General features: G+C 36.4%; 1 protein-coding gene across 2 annotated transcripts in view; it reads left to right on the top strand.

Moving 5' to 3' along the window:
- Positions 1-12102, top strand: part of RAD54B (RAD54 homolog B) — a 100151-nt gene that overhangs the window by 77150 nt on the left and 10899 nt on the right. For both annotated transcript variants that reach the window (XM_007453243.1, XM_007453244.1), the window contains 3 exons: positions 2459-2598; positions 6111-6401; positions 9624-9799. In XM_007453243.1, coding sequence (XP_007453305.1) covers positions 2459-2598; positions 6111-6401; positions 9624-9799 — 607 coding nt within the window. The remainder of the gene's footprint in view (positions 1-2458; positions 2599-6110; positions 6402-9623; positions 9800-12102) is intronic.

The raw sequence follows: 12102 nt of genomic DNA, 5'->3' as shown, positions 1-12102 counted from the left end.
GAAAGAGAAAGAGTTCTCTCAGTTTCCCTAGAAGTTTCACTTCCATAGCCCTGAAAATAGTTTTAGCAAACATACAAACTTTACTTGAAAATCTTTAGTGTTTCCTTTTTTCTTGTCACAGGACTTTGCTGCTCGACTTTTATGAATGTTATATTATTTAGCTTCTTCTGCAGGTTCTGCATAGTCTAGAATTAGAAAAGAATACTGAAAGCAGCAAACTGGGGACTAAACTACTTCCAGACAACATTTGTGACAACTCAGATTGATACTATACCAGTGTATTGGCTGTCTTGTAGGCCCTTCTTTTCTTTTTCTTCTTTACTCTTTTTCCTTATTATTTTCTGCCCTAAATCCTTTTCCTGATCCCCTTCTTATTGTCTGCCTTTCTTCTTGCCAGTTTTGCTTTTGCTTCTTTCCCTTGTGTATCAATTGGCATGATTTCAGGTGTAAGTAACAGATATGTGGATCAAATGTGCTTATTCTCCCACATAACTGCAGGTCTAGAGCTAGGGCATGTTCCAGGGGTGGGGTTACCTCAGCTCAACAGTGTTGTCAAGGATTCTGATTCTTTTTGTTCTCTGCTGTGCCATGTTTGGTGTTGACTTCATATTCATGCTTGTAACAAGTGGCCAGAGCAGTTGCAGATATCACATCTAGATGTGGTGATATTTAAAGGAGAACAGGGGCTGGCTCTGCCTTTATCTCCATCTTTAAGAGTGAGGAGACTATCCCAGGCTCCTCCCTGACTTCCTTTTATATCTCATTGGACAGGATGGGTCACATACTGTTGGTGGAAACTGTCGGTGCCCCACGAGCTCCCCTTTTCTGGGCTGTTGGACCCACCCCATAGCTGCTGGAACTGTTGATTAAACAACCCATGTCTCCTGCCTTTTCTGGAGAATTATCATTGGTTGAATGAGAGGTCCTTCTCTCCCCTGCAGCTTGGTCAGTGATTGATTCGTATAGAGGAGCAAGTAAAATGCCAGCTCCTTTGCCTCAGGATAATTTCAGGAGCACCTTTATAATGTAGTTTATGCTCCCTGTAGTTTTGCTCAAGCTAAATTGTTAGTTTCTTCCCCTGCATTTTCTGATTCCATTATTCCCTTTCTCCTGAGAATAATTTCTCCATAAATCATGTGTAGCCTAATCCTTATCTCAGGCTCTGCTTCTGAGAAACCAGTCTAAGACAAACCCTTTCTTACATAAGTCATTGGCGAAGGGGTAGAACTACCATGATTAGCTTGAATTCATCATTTGGCTGGCTGTCTGGAAGCCAACCACAATGATCCTTGTACCTTTTGTTCCCTTCTTTCCTTCTTGCTTTTCCCATTCCCCCTATTTTTATTAATCATTGTCATGGATATTCTTTTAAAGGTTTAACAAAATGCATACCAATATAAATATATTTTCTCTAATTCTGTGATGTGTCTAAAAAAATTTAGAACTAACTAGGTGTATTAAAAAAAATTAGTAAGCATTGGTCCAACCTCGAGTCTATACATTGACTTTCAAAGGAAGTGATCATGAAACTCCTTAACATTGTAAAAATTTGTGTTGTCTGTTATTGAAATAAGTGCATTTTTATTTACTTCTATTATTTATATCTTTGGACAACTTTTTGTAGCCTGTTATTTGAAACTCATCTGAAATTATGCTGTTTTACTATGCTGATATATATGTTCACTTGATATTATTATAATTGTTGAAACATGCTAGTGTCTCTTTGAAAATTAGTTAGCCAAATATTACTGAGTATGTAGTATGTGCAGGGTATATCAATCTATTACAGTCTGTGTCAGTCTTTAGGATCAATGAAGATCCCAATTTTATCTGATAACTTTGTAAGGTATTAATAATAGGTACCATTCACTGTGTCTACTAAATGTCAGGCACTTCACATCCACTGTCTTTACTGTCCATTGTAATACCACTGGGAAATTATTATCTTCCCACATTTATAAGTGAAAAAAATCCCAAGTTCAACTTAAAAGAGCTTAAGCAACTTTGTCCAGAGTCACACAATTATAATAATAACAACTAACAGTTATGGAACGTTTATTGTGCTTCAGGCACAATAGTATATGAATTAACTCATTTGATCCTCACAACCCTAGGAGCTGCTATTATTATCCTAATTTTACAGCAAATAAAATTGGGGTAAGTAACTTTTCAGGGTAACTCAGAGAATAAGTGATGCAGGTAGGATTTGAACCCAAGCAGTCAGACTCTAGAGCCTATACTCAGCCAAAATGCTGTACTAAATAGACTTCAGTTTACAGTTAAAACCAGAGTTAAAATTTTATACGATTATTAATTTTTAAAAACTTGATTTAGCTGGTCTTTCTTAGTTTGAGACTTTGCTTGTATTTAGTGTTCTTAGGGAAGAGAGTACAAATTTCTATAAAGACCTGATACTGTAAAACACAAACTTGACCTCTCATCACTTTTATCTCTTTAGGTACTCCAGTTCAGAATGATCTCCAAGAATTTTTTGCATTAATTGATTTTGTAAATCCAGGAATATTAGGCTCTTTGCCGTCTTATAGAAAAATATATGAAGAACCCATTATTAAGTCGAGACAACCTTCTGCTTCTGAGGTATAATTTACTTCAATAAGTAGGTTAAAAATGAGCAGTTTGGGAAAATCATTCATAACTTGGGTATTATTTTAATTTAGGAAAAAGTAAATTAGTAGAGTGATTTTTAAAATTTTACCCACAATCATTCAACTCCTTTTGCATTTCTTGCTTTAGAAAATGACCCTGTCACTTGAAAAAGATTCATAAATAGGCACTTCACAGAGAATTATAAATGACAGTAAAACACATAAAAACCTTCATCTTTACTGGTATTGAAAAAGGTAAACCAAATAACCATGAAGTAACTTTCGTACTTTTCTACTGATGTTTTAGTTGGTTAGATTTACATTGTAATAGCAAGTGTACATAGGAGTACTGTTCTCTACTGATTGGAATATAAATTGGTACGACTGGAGGATAGTTTGGCAATATGTATCAAAAGCCTTAAAATTGGGTATAAATATTTACTGAGCATTTTCCATGAACTAGGAACTATATAAAAAATAATGATTGGGCTTCCCTGGTGGCACAGTGGTTAAGAATCCACCTGCCAATTGCAGGGGACGTGAGTTCGAGTCCTGGTCCAGGAAGATCCCACATGCCGCAGAGCAACTAAGCCCGTGCACCACAACTACTGAGCCTGCGCTCTAGAGCCTGCGAGCCACAACTACTGAAGCCCACGCGCTTAGAGCCCGTGCTCTGCAACAAGAGAAACCACTGCAGTGAGAAGCCTGTGCACCTTGCACACCACAACGAAGAGTAGCCCCCACTCGCCACAACTAGAGGAAGCCCGCATGCAGCAACAAAAACCCAACACAGCCAAAAATAAATAAATAAATAAAATTAAAATTATATAAAAGGAAAAATAATGATTTAAGCATATGTTTAATAGAATGGGAAATGTTTATGATACATTATTTAAAAATAAAATCACATTCATTTATTTACCCAACACTTACATATTAAATGCCTAAAGTGGGCCAGATGCTAAGTGCCAGACACTGGGGAATATGGTGATAAGCCAAACTGGTTGGTTGTTCCCATGAAGCTTTGTGGTTTGAGATACTGTTTTTGTTACAAATAAAAATAAAATATCTAATATATTTACATATTTATGCAAACAAAATGGTTTTGAAGATATACATAAAAAGTCTTGGCAGCATTGGCTGTTTCTGGTTGATGAAAGTTGGCTTTAATTTTCTTATTTTTGCATAACTATATTTCCTGACCTTTCTCCAGTGAACCAATTATTTTGTAATAAAAGTTGAGAATAGTTTTAAAATATAAGGAAAATTTTCTGTGATTTATATAGAAACAAATATGTACATATGGGATTTATTTTAAGCTTCCCTGTGAAGTTCTATACACTTAAAAGATTCTATGTAGAGAATTTATTTATTTATTTATTTATATTTTTTGGCTGCGTTGGGTCTTCACTGCTGCTCTGGGCTTTCTCTAGTTGCGGCGAGTGGGGGGCTACTCTTCGTTGTGGTGCGCAGGCTTTTCATTGCGGTGGCTTCTCTTGTTGCGGAGCATGGGCTCTAGGTGCGCAGTCTCAGTAGTTGTGGCGCACGGGCTTAGTTGCTTCATGGCATGTGGGATCTTACCGGACCAGGGATCGAACCTGTGTCCCCTGCATTGAAAGGCAGATTCTTAACCACTGCACTACCAGGGAAGTCCCCTATGTAAAGAACGTAAACATAAATTTCATTCATACTGTATTTTGACTTTAAAAATGTACTATTATTTTACAAACAATGTGTAATGATTTTGAAAGAGTCAGTAGTACCTTGTGCCAGTAATTTCTTGTAAGCTTAGTTTTAGGATCAATTACTTGTCAAAATATTTTCTTGCAAGAATTTGCTCTATTAGTGCTTTGATAATGATTTTAAGACTATGTACTGTTATAGTCTTCTCATAAAAGCTTACTTTCAGACAATTTGGTTTGTGGATTATTGATTTCCAGTGGTTCTCAATGGTGGCAATAGCCAAACAAACAAGGATTCGGAGACTGTGGCTTCACTTAATTAAATGATTATGCTAAACATTTAAAGAGATGATTGTTGATTTTTCTATTCTAAACTGTATTTCATTTCTTTTATTTAAAAAAATTCTGAAGGGAAGCAATTAGTAAATGGTTGATCATTATAAAATGTTTAATGTTCATTTAACTGCATGCTCTGGGTTGGCCAAAAGGTTTGTTTGATTTTTTCTGTAAGATTTGGCTCTAGTAGCGCTTAGTTGTCTTTAACTTCATTCGAAACCATTTTGTTAGATTGTATTGTGACAGCTGTCATATCAGCATGCATTTAAAAAAAAACTTATCAGAATTGGTGATATTTTTGTGTAGCCATTTTAATATTGAAGATGAAAGAAAAAAAGCAACATTTTTGGCATATTATGCTTTCTTATTTCAGGAAAGGTAAAAACACAACTGAAATGCAGAAAAAGATTTGTGCAGTGTATGGAGAAGGTGCTGTGACTGATTGAATGTGTCAAAAGTGGTTTGTGAAGTTTTGTGCTGGAGATTTCTTGCTGGATGATGCTCCATGGTTGGGTAGACCAGTTGAAGTTGATAGCAATCAAATCAAGACATTAATTGAGAACAATTGATCAACATTAAACCACATGGGAGATAGCCGACATACTCAAAATATCCAAATTAAGCACTGAAAATCATTTGTACCAGCTTGGTTTTGTTTATCGCTTTGATGTTTGGGTTCCACATAAGTTAAGCAAAAAAAAAAAAAAAACCTTCTTGACCGTATTTCCACATGCAATTATCTACTTAAATGTAATGAAAACGTTCCAGTTTTAAAACAAATCGTGATGGATGATGAAAAGTGGATACTGTACAATAATGTGGAATGGCAGAGATTGTGGGACAAGTGAAATGAACCACCACCAACCACACCAAAGGCCGGTCTTCATCCAAAGAAGGTGATGTGTGTATACGGTGGGATTGGGAGTCCTCTATTATGAGCTCCTTCCAGAAAACCAAACGATTAATTCCAACAAGTACTGCTACCAATTAGACCAACCGAAAGCAGCACTCGACGAAAAGCATACGGAATTAGTCAACAGAAAATGCATAATCTTCCATCAGGATAACGTAAGAACATATGTTTCTTTGATAACCAGGCAAAAACTGTTACAGCTTGGCTGGGAAGTTCTGATTCATCTGCCATATTCACCAGACATTGCACCTTAGTATTTCCATTTATTTCAGTCTTTACAAAATTCTCTTAGTGGAAAAAAATTTCACTTCCCTAGAAGACTATAAAAGGCACCTGGAACAGTTCTTTGCTCAAAAAGACAAAGTTTTGGGAAGATGGAACTATGAAGTTGCCTGAAAAATGGCAGAAGGTAGTGGAACAAAATGGTGAATATGTTGTTCAATAAAGATCTTGGTGAGAATGAAAAATGTGTCTTTTATTTTTACTTAAAAACTGAAGGAACTTTTTGGCCAGCCCAGTGCTTTTTTTTTTTTTTTTGTCTAAAACACTTTTAAGTCTGCTGTTTTTCCATAGGAAGAAAAGGAGTTAGGAGAGAGAAGAGCAGCTGAACTTACTTGCCTCACTGGGCTCTTTGTCCTTAGAAGAACCCAAGAAGTCATAAATAAATATCTCCCACCTAAGATAGAGAATGTAGTCTTTTGCCGACCAGGAGCCCTACAGATTGAACTTTATCGAAAACTGTTGAATTCTCAGGCTGTCAGATTCTGTCTTCAAGGATTGTTGGAAAATAGTTCTCATCTAATATGTATTGGAGCTCTTAAAAAACTGTGCAATCACCCCTGCCTTTTGTTCAGCTCAGTAAAGGTAAGTAGTGTTATGAGCCTGCATCAGGAATATGAGCTGAGGGTTCTGTGTCATGTGAACCTAAGAGGGCAGATTGGACTAATCCCTGGGGTTGCATTTGTGGGGTTTCCAAAAGCTGTGCAGCCTCTCCAGTGTGATTCTTCTTTAGATTTTATCCAGCCTTCTACTTGTTCTTCAGAGCATGACCATATTCATAGAGCTGAACGAAGGATGAAATGGGCTTGAGGCTCTGCCTTCTAGAGTTTGTGCCCCCTGCCCTTTGGCGCCTCATCTAATGCTCGGTCCTGGTTTCCCTTCCTATTTTATATTAATATAGCCAGTCAGTTTGTTTGGAGCTAACAAATACAGAATTTACCATTAAGAAATAATTTATTTTTTTCCTCATAAAAGTAATATGTGATTGTTGTATGAAATCTGTAAAATTCAAAAAATCACAAAGAGGAAAATAAAGATCATCTACTGGTCACGTTGTAAATTGGTACAACTGGGAGACAGTTTGGCAATATGTATCAAAAACCTTAAAATTTAATGTATCTTGTGACCTGGTAATACCACTTTGAATAATTTGTTATAAAGAGATAAAGCTCTCCAGCCACAGAAAACCACATTTGGTATTAATAATCTTAGTTAATACTTATTAAACACCATGTACCAAACACTAAGTGCTTTTCTAGTATTATTTTATTTATTCTTCACAAAATTCTATGGAGTAAGTACTATTGTTACCATCCCCATTTTTGGGTGAGGAAACGGCCTCAAAGATACCCATGAGTCTTTTCTAGAGGAACTTAATTTTAATGATGCTATGCTTATTATTTAAAAATCTATTATTATTATTATTACTAAATAAATTGTGGACATTTCCCCAAATTAGATACCTTCTACATGTATGATTTTTAATGGCTACATAGTTGACCTGACCATTTGGATATTAATGAACATAAGGCAGTTTGGGGTATAGTGAGAGTTTTCTGTTTTGGTGTTGGAACTAGGTATCAGTCCCTACTCTACTACTGGTTTAATTAAAGACAAGTTTAACCATGGCCAGGTTGTGTCTGTGAGCCTTAGTTTGTCTTAAACACAGAGACAATAATAACTTCCTGATAATGTTATTGTGGCAATTTGATGAATTTTTATTACAACTATAACTGAATATTACAACTCATAACTGAAGAGTATTGGGTTGCAGAGAGTCAGAGAAGAGATTGCCCTGTCTAGTTGATTTGAGAAATCTAACTGGTAAATCTCTGTGATGCACCTCCACGCATCAGGCTGTCTCAGAATAAAGATATTGTCTGTTAGTTGACTCTTAATTAGGATTATACATTACGGTCTTCAGGGAAGATTTTAAGACTACATTTGTCCAGCCTAGACACATATGAGCCGATTCAGATTCTCTGAGAGTAGGACCCAGTCATGAAGATTTTAAAAAAACTCTCCCAAGTGATTCTGATTATGTGTTCCTGGCTAAGAACTTGTGCATTAAGATCATTCATCTCCCTTGTATATATATTTTTTATTTTTATTTTTTTTACGTTACGCGGGCCTCTCACTGTTGTGGCCTCTCCCGTTGCGGAGCACAGGCTCCGGACGCGCAGGGTCAGCGGCCATGGCTCACAGGCCCAGCTGCTCTGCGGCATGTGGGATCTTCCCAGACCGCGGCATGAACCCATGTCCCCTGCATTGGCAGGCGGACTCTCAACCACTGCGCCACCAGGGAAGCCCCTCCCTTGTATTTTGATTTAATATTCACCAGACAACTTTCTGCTAATGATTTGGCTTCCCCATGCACCTTTCATAGGACAGAATGCATAGACCAGTTGGTTTAAACAGGCAGATCTCATTTATAGGTCAATAAATTTATATTCTGATTTATTCAGTCTCTTAATTTGGTTAGTATGGCTGATTTCCCTAGAGCTTAAGCATATGCAAGTTTCTGAACATGAAAAGCTGTGGATTAGACCCTGGGTCTGTGGTCCTTTGATAACCTCACCAAGGTGTAGGCATTTTAGGAAACCTAACCCAAAGCAGCCAGCAACCATCTCTCCTCTCATGTATATCCCAGTTATGTAAATATCCTGGGTTCCAAGTATTTTTAATCAAGTGACTTTACCCAGATATTGCTATGTTTTGGGAATAAGCCAGATTAAAATTGGTACTTTGTGCCCAGCATTTTATACTACTTGATTCACTGCCCTTAAGATGTTTCTAGTATTATTAAAGGATTACAACACACATTAAAACATTAGGGAATTATTAAAAAAAAGTATATAGTTAATTGAATAATTAAATAAATTCGAAGTTGAAATGTACTGTGTAACCATAAAGGTTAAAAGTCAGTGCCCCCCAAAAGGGGGCATGTGAGTAATCAGGTGGAATTTGCATTGGGTCCTCAAGTATTTGTAGGATTGGGATAATTGGGCAAAAAAAAGATGGCACATTCCAGGCAGGGGTAGTAGGTTGAACAACGTTTCAAGAACCATGATAAATCTGGTAAATGTGGGAGAGAGTGAGGAGAACTGCCAATCCCAGAAATTTTGTCTAAAAAAGTGATGCAGTCATTAACAAATGTAATCTCCAGTATGTGTTCACATGTCAGCTAGGCAGTTTGAGGGGGAATTTCAGAGGTGGTGATAATCTCTTTGGAATAAAATTATATAAAAACTATTGGTAAAATAAACAAAATATTATAAATAACAATAGATTTCTCTGTTAACTTCTTGGCAGAATTGTTCCTTCTTGTAGAAGAAATTGATAAGATTGAGTGGACTGTTGTGCTTGATTTTGAATATCACCTGGGAGGTGCTGTGTGAGCCTGCAAACTGGGAGAGAAAAGTAATAGCAGGGAGGGAAGGAGGGAAGAAGAGAGAAAAAGAGGTAGCAATGATGAGAAGTCTCAGGGTTTTGGAGAGGATAGATTTCCTAGAACTGTTTGCCCTCTATTTTCCTTCTGTTTATTTCTCTGCTACCCACCTCCCCATCAGTCACACATCGGCAATGATACTGTGCTTGTGGGGTTCAGGGAATGGGCATTTGGAGACAGCATTAGAACTGCTCTGTAATAAAAAATGACCAAATTGTGACCTATGAAGATTAACCTAACAATTAGATTGGGCTTTTCAGGTAGTTATTAATCTTCAGTTTTTTCCCCATAATTTTAGCATTTTTTCCCTTCCGATTAAAAAAACATGAACCAGTGTTGACAGTCATCCTTTTGAACAGGAAAAAGAATGCAGCTCAACTTGGGATGAGAATGAAGAAAGGAATCTATATGAAGGCTTAATGAATGTGTTTCCCGCTGATTACAACCCAGTCATGTTTACTGAGGAAGAGTCAGGAAAACTACAGGTGCTGTCAAAGCTCTTAGCTGTTATCCACGAACTTTGTCCTGATGAAAAGTAAGAAGTCAATTTAATAAACCACTTGTAAGTGCTTATGGAATTTCAGCTTAGACTCTGTCCTTATTCCCTCCCCTTACTGCCTCTTTTTGAAAAGAAAACATTAAAAATAAGTTGTTTTCTTCTTTGGGGGCATGGTGAGCTCCCAGTCTTTTGTAAACTTATCATTAACAATGTGTCTGTAAGTTTTTATTTAAGAAAAACTAAATGTAAATACATATATTTTAAAACCCTAGAGATGTCTTTTGATATTATAACACCTAACTCAGTTTCTTTATCACTTTCAGAATCCTTTGTTCTTTTTCTGTCCTGAAATGTTGATACTCCTGAGGGCTTTCTCTTCAGCCTCCTTCTCACTCTAAACACCCTTCCTGGTTTAGCTCTACTCCTCGTAGTTTCAGCTATCATCCACATGGTGTTGATTCAAAATCTGTATCTCTAGTCCAAGCCTCTCTTCTAGTTTCCACATCCTTCTTTCTATTTAATGGACATCTAAATATGTCTGGACCTCAACTTCTCGTGTACTAAACCAGCTTTATCATTTTGCCATTGCAAGACTGATCCTTTTTCATTATTCCTTGGCTTGATGAATGGTACCATAATGCAAGCAAAAAACACTTGTCATTCTAGACTTACTTTTCTCCTTCACTTTCCCAGTGTCATCAGTCACTACATTCTATTCTATTGATTTTATTTCTTAATTTCAGGAATCCATTTCCTTTCAGGTACCAAGATTTTTTTTTAGTAACTATTTTAAATTTTATTTAAAAATTTTAATTTTAAAATTTTTTTAAATTTATTTTTTATTGACGTAGAGTTGAATTATAATGTTGTGTTAATTACTGCTGTACAGCACCAAGATATTTGTTTTGATTCTTGTAATTACTGATTGGCTTGTGGTGGTCTCTTATAAATTATGTCCCTCTTACTTTCAATCCCATTGCATATCAATATTGCCCTAAATTATATTAAATACAAATGTGAACATGTTACTCCTTTTCTTAAAAGTCATTCAAAGATTCCTAGCTGCCTTCCAGAAATTTTAAACTATAGCACATTGAGCAAGACTCTTCATGACCTGGGTGGTGCCTCCTTTTCCAGCCTCATACCTCTTGACTCCTTTACACTTATCATGTGGTCCAATCATGCCAGACTGTTTGCAAAACCTGTAATTTGCTCTACTTCTCACCTCTGTTCTTACCTGTTTCAGGTTCCTATGTCTGGTGTACCTCCTCTTCTCATTCTTCTGACCAACTTTCTCTTCTTTAAGACTCAGCTCGGATGCTTTCTCCTCTTAGAAGCCACTGGCCTCATAGTGAGTTAGATGCCCCTCTTCTGTACTCCCTTAGCATCCTGTACCTCCCTCTAATGGAGCTCTTCTCACGTTATATTGTAATCATTAGTTCTCTTCTGTGTCAGCACCTATAGTGCAGGGACTATGTCTTAATTATTCTTGTAGAAGGTATTAAAACTGTTTTTGAATTAAGGCAAAAATACAGAGAAAAGATTGCAAAATAATAATTATATTTAATTGTCAAGGAATCTACTTAACCTCTTTGGAGCATTAATAGTATAATTTGACTTGTGAAAAATTTTAGATTTATTTTTCATAATGAAGTGACTAAAATAAGGAAACTTTCTATGAATTCTTTAATACAGTTTGATTAAAATGTTTTATTAGATAATATTTTATATATACAAGAGTGTGTAATGTATGTATATATATATATATGCAGATTGTGACCGAGTTTGAACTTAGAGTATAAACTTTTAGTTAGACTTTTATTTGCATCTTGTCTTCACTGGATTCTGTTTTTCCCTTTTTTCTGAACATGGGATAGGTGGTTATTGTTGGACAAGGGATATGAATGAACAGAATTTTAGAGGAAATGAGAAGAGATCGAGTGTGACTGTAGGTGTGAGAATTTATCCTTGAAGATGTTCTAGAGGAAAGTTCCCCTCTTGTAGTGGGAAGGAAGGAGTGAGGAATAAAAATATAATTTGGGGGTAGGGGTTGGGTTGGGGTCATTTTGACTGCTTGTGTATCCTAAGAAAACTGAATCCTGCCTTGTCCGATGAAAGAAGAAATAGCACTTCCATCAGTGGCACAGACTGTTCTGGTGCTTCACATTATCTGAAGAGATGGACCTTTCTTTTTAAATTGTGGTAAAATACACATAACATGAATTTACTATCTTAATTATTTCTAAGTGTATTGTTCATTAGTGTTAGGTATACGCACACTGTCGTGCAACCAATCTCCAGTACTCTTTTCATCTTGCAAAACTGAGCTATACCCATTA

This window comes from Lipotes vexillifer, unplaced genomic scaffold (genome assembly GCF_000442215.2).
Source record: "Lipotes vexillifer unplaced genomic scaffold, Lipotes_vexillifer_v1.1 scaffold1038, whole genome shotgun sequence".
Taxonomy (NCBI): domain Eukaryota; kingdom Metazoa; phylum Chordata; class Mammalia; order Artiodactyla; family Lipotidae; genus Lipotes; species Lipotes vexillifer.
Note: the sequence above shows the minus strand (reverse complement) of the source record. Positions and strands in the feature narration are given on the sequence as shown.